The 17,500-nt window shown below is 39.4% G+C and overlaps 1 protein-coding gene across 1 annotated transcript in view; it reads right to left on the bottom strand.

Annotated features, from left to right (window-relative positions):
• The window catches only part of LOC123515838, a 128,943-nt gene that overhangs the window by 89,846 nt on the left and 21,597 nt on the right, over positions 1–17,500 (bottom strand). Inside the window, exon 4 of the mRNA XM_045274724.1 lies at positions 17,433–17,500. This exon is cut by the window's right edge and continues 131 nt beyond it. Within this exon, the coding sequence (XP_045130659.1) occupies positions 17,433–17,500 (68 nt within the window). The remainder of the gene's footprint in view (positions 1–17,432) is intronic.

Here is a 17,500-nt window from a genome sequence, read left to right as displayed (position 1 = left end):
CTCTCTCTCTCTCTCTCTCTCTCTCTCTCTCTCTCTCTCTCTCTCTCTCTCTCTCTCTCTCTCTCTCTCTCTCTCTCTCTCTGATGAAGGAACGAAGTTTAATAATTATGTTTCATCGCCATATCAACACCGCTGAATTTACTGTACTTATAACACCACATCACACCACATCACATCATCCTCTCGCCATATCAAATCCCACGTGCTTCCACCACATCATATTACACCTCATCTTATTATTACTATTACTAACTACTGACAACATACTTCTGCTACATAATTCACTACATCACACTACATCATACATCTCCTAACTACCTTCGATACGCCACACAAAGCGTTACACAACACAACACACCACAAAACAACATGAACTTACACCACACCATAACATACATCATAAATCACCACACCACACCACACCACACCACACCACACCACACACCCCACACCACACACCAACCTGTCCGTGCCTCGTTATCGCAAAGTTCCATGAGAACACTAATGGCATAGATGATGGTAAAGCGTGCTATAAAAGAGAGGCCACACCAGTACAATGTATATGGCCGCGGCACAGGCGAGTCGCAGCTAAAAATTACCATAAGAGACAAAACACGTCATCTGCTACCATATTATATTTATATGCGTATGTATATTTTTGCCGCCCACATTACTACGTACGATCTTTTTTTTTAGGGCTAGATTTTTTTTTATTCAGGACTACCATGCAAAATAAAAATACATTTCATGCATATTTTTCCCTTTCGTTTCACGGGGTTATTGCTACACATGGACATACACGAACAAAACTTGGGACACACACACACACACACGCACGCACGCACGCACACACATACACACACACACACACACACACACACACACACACACACACACACACACACACACACACACACACACACACACACACATATTTGCATTAGAAAAAAAACAAAAACATATATATTTGCATTAACCTTCTGTGCACTATTTTTGTTTCAATTTTTTATTTTAACAGAGAAGCATTTTTTGTCGTGTGTGATGTGATAAACATTTCAGACTTAATGCGACTGTGGATTTAGACGAGATGCAAATATTATCATCCTGAAAATGAAAGCATACCCGAGAGAAAATGTTAAATGGGAAGGAAAGCGTATGCTGCATTCTGAGACCTGGAAAAGACGTATGAAAGAAGATATTGCAAAATAATGCAGGATGTGTGGAAGGCAAATGGAGTGGATGTAAAGTTACTACATGGAGTGAATACATTCTATGAGGACGTTCATACAAGTGTTGGGTGAAAAAGAAGCAAAACTTTCAGAACTCAGGACAGTGAGGGACAAGAATGTGTGATGCCACTTGAACTGTTCAATCTGCTTAGACTGTAACTGAAGGAGACGACCAACAAGGACGATATAGTGAAGTACACATAAAACTAAATCAGACACCATAAATTATTACTATATTCTTGAAAACTAATCACCTGGCAAGTCCCGGGGTCCACAATAAAATGGATAATAAATATAATCGTATCCGCCAGCACGCTACGCTACAAATTAACGTGGAGTTCTAGGTGATGATATTCAAGAAAATGTAGAGTAATTAATTATGAAGAGTAAGTGCAGACTGACAGTGAGTGATGAGGGTGAGGTGAGAGTTAATTAAAAAATTAGTTTAGATATCCGAAATCAATCCTGCGCAAGCATGAAGAGAGAGAGAGAGAGAGAGAGAGAGAGAGAGAGAGAGAGAGAGAGAGAGAGAGAGAGAGAGAGAGAGAGAGAGAGAGAGAGAGAGAGAGAGAGAGAGAGAGAGAGAGAGAGAGAATATCTGTACACCAGGGATATATATGAAATAAGGGACATCAGGATAAAGAACAATGGAACTGAACACACTTTTGTATGACACAGGAACACTAGGAAGAGAAGAAAATTAGCTGTACACGTGGCGACGGCACCATCACCAACACCACGACCGTCACCACCACCTCTACCGTCACCACCACCTCTACCGTCACCACCACCTCCACCGCCACCACCACCTCCACCGCCACCACCACTACCATTAACACAAGCACCAGCTCATTAGGACCGATGAGAGATGTAAGTTTGTCTCTCAACTTTATGGAATAATTACGAACAGCCTTTTTTTAACCTCTCTCTCTCTCTCTCTCTCTCTCTCTCTCTCTCTCTCTCTCTCTCTCTCTCTAATGATAACAATAATGATAATAATAATAATAGTAATAATAATAATAATAAAAATTATAACAATAATAATAATAATAACAATAATAATAATAATAATAATAATAATAATAATAATAATAATAATAATAATAATAATAATAATAAGAGCACAAATAATAATAATGATAATATGTTACAGCATTATTAACAATACATTTATGAATACATGATAATTAAACTAGTGTGAAAAGTTTTAATGAAGCAAAATGGGATGCTGATGATTATGATGACATTAATAGAAATAACAAATAACAGATACAAAACGTTAATAAAGACAATAACATGAACCAATACAATTACCTACCATCACTATCTCTTCCATTTTCCACAACACATCTCAATCAATCACCTCTACGCACAGCATGACAATCACGTAAGCACCATTTTCTTGTTGTCTTGATTATACCTAAAAATTTTGTTTATGGACCTAAACTGAAGAAATATTATAACAATGGCATATTGGTTAGGAGAAAGCAAAAAAGAGGAGGAAAGCTGAAGTTATTCAAGCTTCCCTGCACATCCCAAGCGGTGTTAAAGCGTGAAAAGCTCCCGCGTATCATTGGTATACTAACAATTATGTACAATGTGTTACCACAGCGTTCCATGTTATTGTTATATCATGTTTCAGAAACGATTCAAAGATTTTCCAATCACAGTTTGTTAACAATGGCGCTGTCGAAAGTATGCGTTCCCTGAGTGTCGTGTAGTTATTATTATATATTCTCTCTCTCTCTCTCTCTCTCTCTCTCTCTCTCTCTCTCTCTCTCTCTCTCTCTCTCTACAACCAACTGTCCATCTTTTAGAGATATATATATATATATATATATATATATATATATATATATATATATATATATATATATATATATATATATATATATATATATATATATATATATATATATATATATATATATATGGATACAGACAGCCACACACGAATACGTAATCAAGTCCGTTTACACAGCCAAAAGCTAATTGGCTCGTCAATCTATTGCCAGATATATTTCCAAGTTTACACAGCGCTCCCGGCACGCACACTGCCCGTCACCGGCACTGCGCAAACACACACACATGTACACGCAAACCTATAACTCACCCGGATATACAAAGAGAAATTTACATATATCCACTCCCACCACGGCGCTCTTAACACCCAAACAAAAACAAACACTACCACAATGAGCCACCAGAGCGGCCCCTTGGGGACCTGCGGGCCGCCCTCCACGCACGGCACGCTGCTGGCTCCAGCCTCTCCACTCCTCAGCGCAGGCAGTGCCACAAGCAACACACACACACGCACACACACACAGCATAGCATAATGTACCATCACGTACTCAAAACCATTTCCGGGCGGCCACTCACCCTCGACCCACAAAGGTGTCCAGCAGGCGGGGAAGGTCGAGGCGCCGTCGGCACGCATGTTGGGCTGATTACAGGGTTGGGATACAATATGTCTAGGTTGTGACCTCTTGAGTCGTGATCGTGACCTCCAGGTGACCTCTGCGGTTAATAATTCACAAGCCCTAATTAGTCGGTAACTGGCAAAGTGTGTGGGTACTCGACACGCGCGGCTCCCCTCCCCTTAATGCTACTTCTCTCGCTTTCCTTCTTTTCTCTCCCCTCTCTTTACACCCTTATCCCATGCTCTACTTCTCTTCTCCCCTCTCACTCCTCGTACTCATCCTCCTAATCCTTCTCCTCGTCCTCCATCACCTCTCCCTCTTAGTCCTCTTTCTCCTCATCATCATCATTCTCATCCTTCTTTTCCTTGCTCAGGTTTCATCATTCTTCACACATGTAGTAATATCAGACACGCTTCCTTCGGCATCCATGATCATTTGTTACTCATTTCCATGCACCGAGAGTTAGCAAATGCTCCTGGAGTCGCAATAATATAAGTACGAGGCGAAATATTCAGGAATCCAACCCCTCGAACTCCGTATTTCAATTTCAGAGTAGGGAAAAAGAGAAAGTATTAAAGAGTGTGAGCGAGACACCGTTAGGGAGTGAAGGGAGGAGGTTACCGAGTAGAATAAAGGAATATAGTTGGGTGAAAGGCAGGAAAATTGTACGGAAAGGATACTATAGGGAAGAAATATGAAGGGCAGAATTAAAGTTTGGAAAAGGAAGAGACAAAGTGAGTAAGAAAGGGAGAGAAAAAGGAGAAGTTTCGAGTAAATGAGACGTTCAAGTAATTTTACGTTCTCGAGGGTGTCTCTTCCATCACAGAACCCGAGTATAGAGTAGAGTGAGCAAGATTCGTGTTGAGGATAAGGTATGTGAGAATAAGGTAACGAAGCAGAGTGAGAATGAGCTTCCATTAAGGGTCTTGCATTTAAGTAAAGGGAAAGGACAAGATTGCTGTAATGTGATATAGAACCTGAGTAGAGGGAAGACTATCTTTTTTATTTCTTGGATACGTGATAATGAAGGCGAGGAAATTCTATAACACGTACGGAGAAGGAAGAAATATACCAAGATCATTTCAAGGAGAAGTAAGAGCAAGTAGAATAATGAAGATAAACAGAGATGCCAGATGTATGATAAGGAACAAATGAAAATACCATGAAACCCACAGGCAGGAAGAAGGTAAGCAAGATTAGTAAGATATACGTAATGAAATTAAACAGTGAATAATACATGATTCACAGAAATGTTTTAAGGAAGGAGTGGAAGAAATAATATAACGTACAGATAACTGGAAAATGAAAACAAGATTAGCTACAGAGAAGTGAAATGAAGGTAGGTATTGAAGTTGGAGAAAGGGGAAATCGAGAGAAAGGGTGGAAGGGAAGCGTTGGGAAGCTTTGCAGTTTAAGTAATAATAGATGTGGTGGTAGTGGTGGCAGTGGTGGGCATATTGTGAATGAGGAATGCAAAGTAACGCCACACACTTACATACCCCGCCTTTGTTCCGTAATAACCCGGCCTGATCTAGTGTTACCTGAGCAGCATTTTACACGGTAAGTTACGAGGTATAATCTGAGAGGCGGAGCTCCACACGAGGGGTTTCTTGCCTATTAAGCTTCTTACGTTTCTTATGCATATATATGAGTTCCCCCTTCAGTGAGTGAGAAGAAAATAGACTTCCCTCATGAGATGGAGCAGCGAAGATGAGCGAGAAAGGAACTGATACTGACAGGCGCTGATGGTGAGGAGATAGTGCCATGGTGGTGGTGGTGGTGGTGGTGGTGGTGGTGGTAGGTGAGGCTTGTGACGATAACGAGTGGATGTAATGGTAGCAACAAAGAGAAAGAGAGAAAGAGATGAAACAGAAATCAAAACGGTAATAACATAAAGGTGATTCACAGAAAAAATACCCTCTTGTGTGTGTGTGTGTGTGTGTGTGTGTGTGTGTGTGTGTGTGTGTGTGTGTGTGTGTGTGTGTGTGTGTGTGTGTTCAGTCCCTTCCACGTGTAAGGAATAATGGCTTTTGTGACACTGACGATAAATAACGACGATGACTAATTGTGCTGGACGTATTAACGACGACAACGCGGTAATGACATTCGATTTACAACAAATAGGAAATTACATTCATCCCAACAACAGACGTGAATGGAAATTACTCTCGAGCCTCAACTTGCCTCGATAATGATGACGCGTCAGCGATGAGCGATGTCCCTTCATTGCTGTGAAATACGACACGCAATCAGACCTTTCACCGACATCAAAATATACACTGGAAACAAATTAAATGCTAAACTAACAGACCAGTACCAAAGAACGTGTCAAATTCTTTTATTCGTATATTATCAGAGAGAGAGAGAGAGAGAGAGAGAGAGAGAGAGAGAGAGAGAGAGAGAGCAAGAGATTTGAACCATTTTATTATACTTTCAAATTATCTACAGTGTGATTATAGAAAGATAAAAGCACTTTTTACAGTCTTACAAACCCAAGAACTACTGCGCAGACAAACAATCATCATACAGACATAGAAAATGAGAACGAGAAGGATAGAATATGAAGCAACAAGGCCTCAGAAATCACAATATTCTAAGGTTCCATCCTGCATTTACCAGCACAACACTTCACCTCCACTGTTCCACACTGTTGGCTGGACGAGGCAAGAATAAAGAAAACGAAGAAAACGAACACCGTGTCCATCACTCGCCACGCCTTAACCTTCACCGCAACATAACATAATTCCGGCAGGAGAACACGCGTTACCAACATCCACCAAAACTTACGGAGAAAAAAAAAACTTAAAGCACAGAACAATTACATAGATTAGTCTGATTCTTTAACCACATTACCTGGAAAACTCTATTGATTGAGTAACTATAAATATACAAAGAAAGAACAAGAAGTAATCATTACCACTAAAACCTTTGAGAAAAAAAAAGCACAGAGAAATTAAAGAGATGATATAGAAAGACTTTTTACCCTCATAACATTAAAAAACTTTATGATCTAAGGAAATATAAACACTAAAGTAAACATGCACTACAACTAGAACACAACGTGAAAACCTTTGAAGAAAAAGAGCAGAAAAATTACAGGGATGATATAGAACGATGTTTTAACCTCATAACATTAAAAACTCTATGATCTAAGCAAATATGAAAACGAAAATAAACTTTCACTACCACTAAATCTTAACGTGAAAACCTTTGAAAAAAAAAAGAAACAAGAATTACAGCGATGATAGAGAACGATTTCTTCCCCTCATTACAGAGAAAACCGTCCATGAATACATATATAAACATGAATTTCTATCTTCCACTAAAAGTCATCGAGAAAACCTTAAGAACAACAGAAGAGTAATTACAGAAAATAGCCCATTTCTGATCCCCATTACTTTGACGTCATTACCCCATTACCTCGAAAATCTTAAGAACTTTACCACAAAATAACATAACCCCTGCATTAAACCCAAGCTTTTATGAGTATATCAATAATTACTCAACGCTAACCTCGTAGAAGGGGAATATTCTAATACTAACTATATTCTTACCTGAGGAACATAAATTAAAAACTATTGTGATTATGAAGATAAGTAATGCCAGCTAGATATCACATTCCTTTCGTTTTACATATAAATTTTTTCTTTTTTTTATATTTTTTCTACGTTCTTTCACTCACCAGCGGACAACCCTCGTCCCTGAAAGCAGAAACATAATCCCTGGTTAACTGGAAGCTTGTTTTCACGCAACTTTCAGCCTCGGTTTCGTCGTGTTATCCTTGAGGCTTTAATTAGTGCCGTGTTTAAATACGGAATATTAATAAGCCGAGCATGTATGTATATAATTTTCCGAGGCCTGGCAGGGGAGAGCCTCGTCTGTGTGTGTGTGTGTGTGTGTGTGTGTGTGTGTGTGTGTGTGTGTGTGTGTGTGTGTGTGTGTGTGTGTGTGTGTGTGTGTGTGTGTGTGTGTGTAGATGTGTTCCGCCTTGTTGCAGATAGTGAGACCGTTCAGCAGCTTAGTTACAAATGGTGAAATAGAAACAGCGGCTCACTTAACGTTATATAAAACCACCGTCATTGTGAGCACCTAATTTATAAAGAGCAATGAAAAAGGCGTGATAAAAAACTTCACTTTTCATCACTATCTAGAAACAAGTGGTGAAGATATATCATATAAGGCTTCAGTATGAGAATTCTGAGGCGGCGGTGAAAATAAATTAACAGGCCATAAAAATGTGAAAGGAGAGCGAAAATGCAGATGAAACATTGCTTGGTAACGCCGTTTTTTAGACGGGTACCACGAATCGAGACGCGAAAAATCCATCACTACACTCAAAAGTATTCACGATACATAAAACAAAGAGTACGACCTAGAAAAAAACGTTAAAAATAATAATAATGAGTAATAATAGTAATAACATAACAAAATTGACAAAAATAAATACAAAAGAACAATTCATGTTTGTCAGCTGAAATTCAACCTTTAATAACGAGAAATAGTAAAATAGATAGATAGATAGACAGACAGACAGACAGATCGATAGATACATACATAGAGAGAGAGAGAGAGAGAGAGAGAGAGAGAGAGAGAGAGAGAGAGAGAGAGAGAGAGAGAGAGAGAGAGAGAGAGAGAGAGAGAGAGAGAGAGAGAGAAAGAGAGAAAAAGAGAGAAAAAGAGAGAAAGAGACGAGACAGAGACACAAACAGACAGACAGACAAACACAGACAGGCATACAAAGACAGACAGAAAGAAAAACAGACAAACAGCCAAAAACAGACAGACAGACTGACAGACACAGAAACTGACAGACACACAGACAAAGAGACACACAGACACAGACAGAGACAAAGAGAAAACGACGGAAATCAACAGGGCAAGTCTTAAGTCGCTAAAATACCAGGAAGGGAGGTAAACTTCTTGGGGCGAGATCGATGGGAGAGGAAAATGAGGCCAAAGTGAAAAGGAAGGAGAGGAAATAAAGGAAGTTAACTAAAGGAGGAAGGGAGAAAGAAGAAACAGGTGAAAGAGAAGAGCGAAGAAAGGATAGTGAAAAATGCAAGACAGTGAGGGGAAAGAAAAAGATGGTAAGGGAGTGAGGAAGAAGAGGAAGAAGAAGGAAGCAAGAGGATATTATTGGAGAGAAGGGACGAGGGAAAGGCAGTGGAATAGAAGGGCAAGTAAGTAGGAAGGGAGCAGAGGCGTCTCCGGGGTGATGCATCCCAAGCTAACAAGAGGAGGATCACCCCCCACCCTCGCTGTTGAAATACGTAGGCACAGCAGTGACTAAGGGGGAGAAAGAGAGAGAGAGAGAGAGAGAGAGAGAGAGAGAGAGAGAGAGAGAGAGAGAGAGAGAGAGAGAAGAATTGTATAAGATAAAGGCACTGTAAAGAGAAAATGAAGAGAAAGAGAAATAAAAAAGAAGATAATTGCACACACACACACACACACACACACACACACACACACACACACGCACGCACACACACACACATAAACATACAATTAATTAATGAACTGAGCTAAAGAGAAAGACAACAAAATTAAAAATGAATGGAATGAATGACAATGTTAACAACCTTACCAAAAAAAAAAAATGATTGAATATAAAACCAGATAAATAAATGAATAAATAAATTAATAAACAAATGAATAAATAAGTAGTCCAACCTTCATTTTGTTGTTATATTTACGATTTTATTTCCTTATTTCACTTTCACCATCTCAATTTCCCTCTTTAGTTTCATCCCTCGGTTTCATTTGGATCTCTGTAACGGTATCAAGAAAGACAGGAAAAAAAAGGTAGGAAGTTTAGGAACGTGAGGAAGGGAGGGAAGAAAGAGAAGGAAAAAGAAAGTAAGGAAGGGAGGGAAGGAAAAGGGAGAAGAGGGAAAAGAAAGGTGAAAAGAAGTAGAAAGTAAGTTTGAGAAAGGAAGGGAGAGAAAGCAGAGGGAGAAGAGGAGAAAGAAAAGGTGAAAAATATAGACAGTTTGAGAAAGGAAGGGAGGAAAGGAAGAGAGAGTAGAGGAGAAAGATAGAAAAAAAAGATAAAGTTTAAAAAGAGAAGTATGAAAGGGTAGGAAGATAGAGAAGAGGAAAAAGAAATGTAGGGAGGAATGAAGAGGAATGGACATCAGAAAGGAATAAAGGAGATGGAGAAGAATGATAAAGAGAGTAGAGAAGAAGGAAGAAAGAGCAGAGCAGTAACAGGAGGAGGAGGAGGAGGAGGAGGAGGAAGGAGGACGACGACCATTTTTTTTTCTTTCTTTCTTTTACATATGTTTATTTATTTTTTTTTAAGTAAACGAGTAACCACGTAAATAAAATAATGTAAAGAAAAATATACAGAAATCCCACGATCCACACCATTAACAAAGGATTCAGAGGAAGAGGAGAGCACTGAAAAGAATTACAAACACGCTTTCTATACTAAAAAATAAATCCAGTTCATAAAAGTCCAACTAATTACTTCCTTGTTGCCAAAGTAACGCACGTATATCATATCATCCGAAAAAAGACGGACCGTATATTTTTTTTTTCTCGATAGTTATCCATTTCCCATTAAGGCAATATTATTCAACAGTATTTCAGGGATAACAAGAGAGAGAGAGAGAGAGAGAGAGAGAGAGAGGGAGAGAGAGAGAGGCAGAGAGGAAGCAACCATTTATAATACAGAATGAACGGATGTGTGTGTGTGTGTGTGTGTGTGTGTGTGTGTGTGTGTGTGTGTGTGTGTGTGTGTGTGTGTGTGTGTGTGTGTGTGTTGGTAGGTGGGTGGGTGTGTGAGTGGGTGGGTGGTTGTGCACACGCTTGTTTGTTTGCTTACCAATTTATTCACCAATTCATTCACACGGAAAAAACAAAACGAATATACCAAACAATAGTAAAAAAAAAAAAAATCAAACAAACAAGGAACGACACAGACACACACAGAAACACACACACACACACACACACACACACACACACACACACACACACACACACACACACACTAACAAAACCCATAAAGAAGAGAAATTAGAAGAGAAAAGAGAAGAGAATACAAGAGGAAAGGAGGAACCAAGCAACTAACCACGAGCCACAAAACCTCACCAACACAAAGAGAAGGAAGCAAATAAAACAGTGGATTCTGAGAGGCCGTAGGACATCACGGAGGAATGATGGAGGGCCGCCAGCTGGGAGCAAGGACGCTACACACGCACTAATGATCCACACACGGTGAAAGATACAAGTCTGAGCGTGGATCCCCAAGGAGAAAAGTGAGTGACGCCAGACCACGCTCCTCTCTTCTTTATTCTCCATATCTTCCCTCATTCCCCCGCCAGCAACAGACAGGTAAAGGGTCATGGAGTGTCACGGTGCTAGGTGTCAAGGTTACTGTTGTTGTCAGAGTATAAAGATCAACAGAACGAATAGAAAATAATGTGCAGTGTAGTGTGTGTGTAAAGGAAATGAAGAGCACGTAGATTGAAAGGCAGATTGCTGTAGTGGAAGTAAGGCCGACATGTCAAAGGGAAATGTAAGGTTACAGGGTCACTAGGTTAAGTTAGGTAAGCCTGTCTAGTCTCTTTTGCTACTACTACTATTACTACTACTACTACTACTACTACTACTACTACTACTACTACTACTACTACTACTACTACTACAACTACTACTTCTACTTCTACGTACTTCTACTACTACTACTACACCTATTACCGCTGCTACTACTACTACTAAGCTGTGTTGTATTACTGAAAAGAACAAGAGATGAAAAAGGACACTTGAACCAATATGAATAAAAATATTACGTTGAGATGGAGGTAGAAAAGCTACTAGTTTTATATGAATGTTTTACTTCCTTTTATTCATCACTGTAATTGGTTTCAGAGGGAATGGCATCGAAATCCAGAACGTGGACTAAAAAGATCTACTTCAAAATTGGAGAGGCACGTTGAGTTTGAGTTTACAAGGAAAAACCAATTAATCTTCACTTTTATATACTCTTTTGTACTTTTCATAATCATTTCTAAAGGTTAAAGAAAATAAAATACCACAAGTATCACTGTTTCACATGAGAAAAATCCCTTTATTGATTTATATATTATCCTAACCCGTCAGTAAAATAGTTAACAGTTCTTTCTAAAACCAAAAACACCGGAATAAACTGCCGAATTCCACAATAAACGCAGGGTAAATCACCGTTTGCTTAGCGGTTAAGGGACACACCAGCTCGTGATTATGCCTCTGCCGCGTTTTCCTTCTTCCTTCGTTCCCGGTGTTCGCGGCACGGCACCAGACGATTAGCGGCTCAGGAAGGACCGTCCGTGATCCTCAAAGCACACACGTAAGGAAAAAGCTGCGTTCCAAGTAAATTTCAGTACCTTTTTAAGAACCCAAGAGTAAATATGTTTGCGTGTGTGTGTGTGTGTGTGTGTGTGTGTGTGTGTGTGTGTGTGTGTGTGTGTGTGTGTGTGTGTGTGTGTGTGTGTGTGTGTGTGTGTGTGTGTGTGTGTGTGTGTGTGTGTGTGTGTGTGTTATTAGTTTCCAGAGGTTGATGAATGACTCCCTCCATTACAGTCCCCATCTGGTTCTCCACTCCCAGCTCCCCTCTGTCTCCCTCTCCTCATCCCTCCTTCCTTCATTCCTCTCATCCTTGCTCCATAACGTCACCGTCTCCTTCATATGTTTCACTCTTCTCTTCCTCCTACTCCTTACCCTTCAGTCCTTTAACACCCTTATCCTTTACTACTTCTATTCCTCTTCATCCTCTTCTTCCTCCTCCTCCTCCTTTCCCTCCCCTTTCCATCATACCACCTGTCACTTCAAGGGAAATGAAAGCAACCTTGTGTGAAGCGAACCCAGTCCCAACCTAATCCGGGCACTCTCAGACCACACCCAGTCCTCACCAAATTGTCCAAGATTCGATAAATTCACAGGAAAAACAGAAATTCCTCATTTACTCACCATCACTTTTATTCTATTCTTCCCTCCCTCTCTTTGTCTCTTGTCTCTCTTTTATGTCAATGTAGTTCTCTGTGTCTTGCTCGGGAGTGTGAAATTTGAGCTCACTGCATTGCCTTCACTACTGCAAGGAACCTTTGCATGCGTTTGTCATTTCATTAACACGTAACTACAAGGTCGAGCGGAGTTAAAAGTTTGGTGCAGTCTTTGACAACTAACTATTCGTCTTAACAAATCTCACCTTTTAATCTCGTCCCTTACTCGTTATATTTTCCTGCACACGCCACGGCATTGAGTCATTAGGTACATAACCTCGTCCTCTCCCACAACACCTTCCTGGTCCATCGCGTGTTCTTAAATCATTATCATTCACCATTACCATTCACCATCACTATCTTTCTTGTTTGTATTCGAATTAGTTTCTTTTCATTGTGTCTTATTCAAAAGAAGATAAACAAACAAAATTTTACTTAGACAATATAAAGTTCAAAAACACGCCTGACAAAATTGAATAGCTGAATGAATCTCCGAAAACATTCTAAAACACAACAAAAAGAATCCTAGGAAAGTAAAAAGTAAACCAAACGATAATCCGAAATATTTCATTGCAATTCAGAATAACAAAGAGTCTAATAATAAGACTAAAATTATCTAAAACATACATCAATTAGTTCAAAATAAACATAGCAATTGCAAAATGTCCAGAGTAAATCAAAATAACCTCGAGATCATCCACAAACTCAAATTGTAAGAAAAAAGAAACAAGAGCAGGAAAACTGGAAACAGCGAGAAATCCAAAATGTCCAGAGTAAATCAAAACAACCTCAAGATAATCTACAAGCTCAAAATACCCAAAAAAAGAGAAGAAACAAGAAATAAGTCGAATTCACGAAACAAGACCAAAACAAGTGGAAACAGGACGAAATGACAAATCCCACGACAGGTTGTTGGGCGTGGCGAATGTACTGCTCCCCTGAAAGTTTACCGTGTGCAGCTTGTCTCATAACATGGAGCCCGAATCCAAACCTGCTGCCTAAGCGTGCCTGAGTCTTGTGTGCCGGGCTCTGCAGTGTACCAGGAATGTCAGGGTTAAGACTGGCGGCAGCTCGGTGCGTCACGCCATACACTTCACACACAAGACATCTGTAAGCGGATCAAGTTTCCTTTAAGGCCTGAGCTGCACAGCACTAACGTCTGCGGATCCTGTCTCAGCTTCTACAACACGTACATTCAAAATTACGCCTTTCGAGTTAATTCGCTTTGAAGTCTTTCTCTCCCAGCATCCGACCTGTTGACACAAGGCGCACTAAGTCTTCCAGGAAGGCTTCCATGCGAATTCCAGATGCTTAAATTGTGCCAACGTAGACTCCTCTGAAAATTTCACTCAATAGTTATTTGTATAAATTCTCAGATCATAAACTTCCAACTATCAATGACAGTACAGCACATAACAGTCAACCCAATACAATTTTATGTCAGCGAAAATAAAGCAACACGTATTAAAAAAGATATAACTATTCAATCATATTTTGAGTCTATTTCTTTCATTTTAAAATTATTGCAGTATGTTGAACACGCGCCACAACTTTCTATTAATCTAATAGAGCCATGGCAATCTGAAAAATGTTAATCATGTCAGACATTAATAAGGGGAGAAAATAATCTAGTAGGAGGAATCTTATGATGGAGAAGCATTTACTTGGTGTCACCTTACATTACACGACATGAAGTTGAGGAGAATGTGGCCAGCAGCAGCACATAAGAAGAGTGGGTGAACAAGAGACAGGCGGAGAGAATTCAAGGCACGTAACTAAGGGAGTGGACTCATTGATTTCCTAAGATTTATTGATGAATGAGTCTGCAGGCGAGCTGTCAATCAATGGCTAATGCAGGCGTGAGGTAGGAAGGGTTCAATACGTACTACCTCTGCTGCACCTATCGCCCTTACGGGTAAATGAGCACAATATGTCGACGTCTATTCTATATTCACTTGTAGTTTAGAAAAAATGTATTTCAGAGATACAGAAAATTATATAGTATTGTGGTATTATATAGCGTGGCTGTGATGGTGGTGGTGCATGTGGTGATGGGAGTGTTGGAAAGATAATGGTGTTAGTGGTGATAAAAGTGGTGACTTACTGCTGTGAAGATGACGGTGTTGGTGGTGATGGCAGTGATAGTGGCGGTGTATGAAAATGTGTGTTAGTTGTTCTTGTTGTTGCTGTTACATTCCCAAACTGGTAGAATGCTGTTGATAAAAAAAAAATAAGTATTAATAAAACACAGCTAAAACTTAGGAGGCAGCACAATAATTTCAGCAAGTCCAACATTCTCTCGAAAGGAGAAAGTGTCGCAGTGTTAAAACTTTAAGAACAACATCGCCTTCACCATGAAAACGAAACGAAGAAGAAAATAAGATTAGAAAAATTTACGCGGATGTCGCACGAAGACACTTAGAAATATTTAGGAAAAAAGAGAAAAAGGAAACAAAGTAACGTTTCTATTTACGAACTTATTTCTCGTAATCGTTATTTGACCATTTTTATCGTGTTTCAACTTATATAAATAGAGAATTATGCCTTATTTAAGATGCCATGAAAAACATGATACGAGTAAGAATTTTGAAGCGTGAAACAATACAATACTTCCATGTACATACTTGCAATCAGTGTTATTCTATTTTACTGCAAATTGATTAGTAATATTAAGAAATCTTACCCATTCCAATACTCAAAAAGGCACAATATGAGTATGATTTACTTTACTATTCATGGAACTGTAACAAGTCAGTCTAATTTAGCATCGTCAGAGCAGCAAGAGGCAACATTCATCCCGACAAACACATTTTATGATATTGTACCATGAAAAAAGAACAAAAAAGTAAACAAAAAAAGAAAAAGAATACACAGGCAGCAGGACCAGATGGCGAGACAGTGCAGGCAGGTAAATATAATAATCAGCTGTAGCCTGAGAGACGCACCTGTTCCGCCGGCACCTTCAATGTTGTTCACTTGTGTTATGTTTTAATCAAGGCGTTGCCATGTGTCAACCTCACACTCGACCCCATTTACATCCTCGAACGAACCCATCACGCACACACACACACACACACACACACACACACACACACACACACACACACACACACACACACACACATGGAAGACACGCACGCACAAAAAAGTAGATGAATAATTTAGCAGGACACTGCGTTCTGTAATTTCACGACAAATGACCGAGTTACTTACTCACTGACCCGATATCTCATAATGTAAAGCAGAGCAAGTGATTGGTGAGTAACCTACAAAAATAAGACATCCGAGAAATATAACAGTAACTAACTTCGTGACGCACACTAGACCATTTCCTTAATTAAACAACCTGAGTATTTACCAAGGGAAATTGTGAAACCTAGAAAATTAATAGAAAATAACAACAAATGATAATATAACATAAATTTGACCCTTTCGTTAAGCTTGTATAATATTCACTGCATCATTTCGCAAGGAATTACGAAACTATACAGCATTAATGAAAAACAAACACCTAATAATAATTGAACCAGGTCGAGAAATGTAACATTCAAATTTCCTTTAAAACAATTATCTTAACTAAACACCGACGTACTACGAATAATACAAAACCCTCTACGAAGGCAGGAAAGAAACACATAACTTCAGGGGAGGGAAGTGAAGGGGAGACAGTGATGAGCAAACTTGACGCTGCCTAAGGTGACAACGCAGGGGATGAGGCAACACAGGTGCCTACAGGTATAATTAATGTTGTGCTGAGTAATTACACCACAGCAAGGGGAAGGTACAGAGGCGCACGAACACGACTTGGAACGTAGTAAGTGGAGGTAATTCGTTAGTATGCCCAGTTATTTTTTGTCTTATATTGTCTCCATTGACCTTTCATTGAAAACCTAAGAACTTTTTTATGTAAGAAGGGGAACTGGTCAAGGGTAACAAAAAATGTAAAACAAGGCCAACTTAATTGCCAATCCCCTTGCAGGTTATACTCAAAACTATAACAAAGCATAATGATAAACTATGATAAAGCCTTCACACCAAAGCAAGGCGACTAAACAGTGCAACACTAACAAGAAAAACATGAAAAAAAATATAGCTTGATCGTTCTTCCCCATGAATTGACCGAGTGACAGACTGACCTGATTGTTTGATTAACTTAATGCAGCATATTCACAACTGCACTGAAGCATGACACACAAAACCTCACACCCACGTTAATTAAGTGTCAGGGACTTGTACATACATTGCTAACACACGAGGAATGGCAAACGAAGTAGTGGAAGATTTACAAAGAGACTGTGTGGACGAGTGTAGGGCATTGCAAGACTCGATCGGGAAAGTGGGAGAGTTCGCAAAATAGGTACAGCTGGAGCCGACAGTTATGTACCGTACCTCACCTGTCATTTTTCTTCTTTGTACTGTTATAATAAGAAAAGATTTTGCTTCTTTGCATCACTTTCATTCAGAAATTGGATATTTGAGATTCGATTGAAACGAAGAAATATAGTTTTTTTAATCATTATATAAAAGACGCATGGTTCCAAATTAGTACTCTGAATCAATTAAATCTGAGTAACAGGAGAGAAAGACCTATGTAACAGTAATGTAAAAGTTTAAAAAGCCTCGACATTCCATCCTTACATGACCTTACCTTGTTAAAATGATCACCCCGTCCATTAATTCTGCAGGAGGAAGCAAAGAAAAAAGCCTCAAAATACAGTGGCAAAAATACACAGGAGAGGATAAGAAATAGCACCATTACTAATAATACCACGACTCCTCAGGCAATGAAGGTACTTACAGGCGTACCCGACAGGTGTGGCCACAGGTATGTGTTCGATTCCATGTCCAAATGTGGTGGTACGAGTT

The sequence above is a fragment of the Portunus trituberculatus genome, chromosome 40 (genome assembly GCF_017591435.1).
Source record: "Portunus trituberculatus isolate SZX2019 chromosome 40, ASM1759143v1, whole genome shotgun sequence".
NCBI classification, from domain to species: Eukaryota; Metazoa; Arthropoda; class Malacostraca; order Decapoda; family Portunidae; genus Portunus; species Portunus trituberculatus.
Note: the sequence above shows the minus strand (reverse complement) of the source record. Positions and strands in the feature narration are given on the sequence as shown.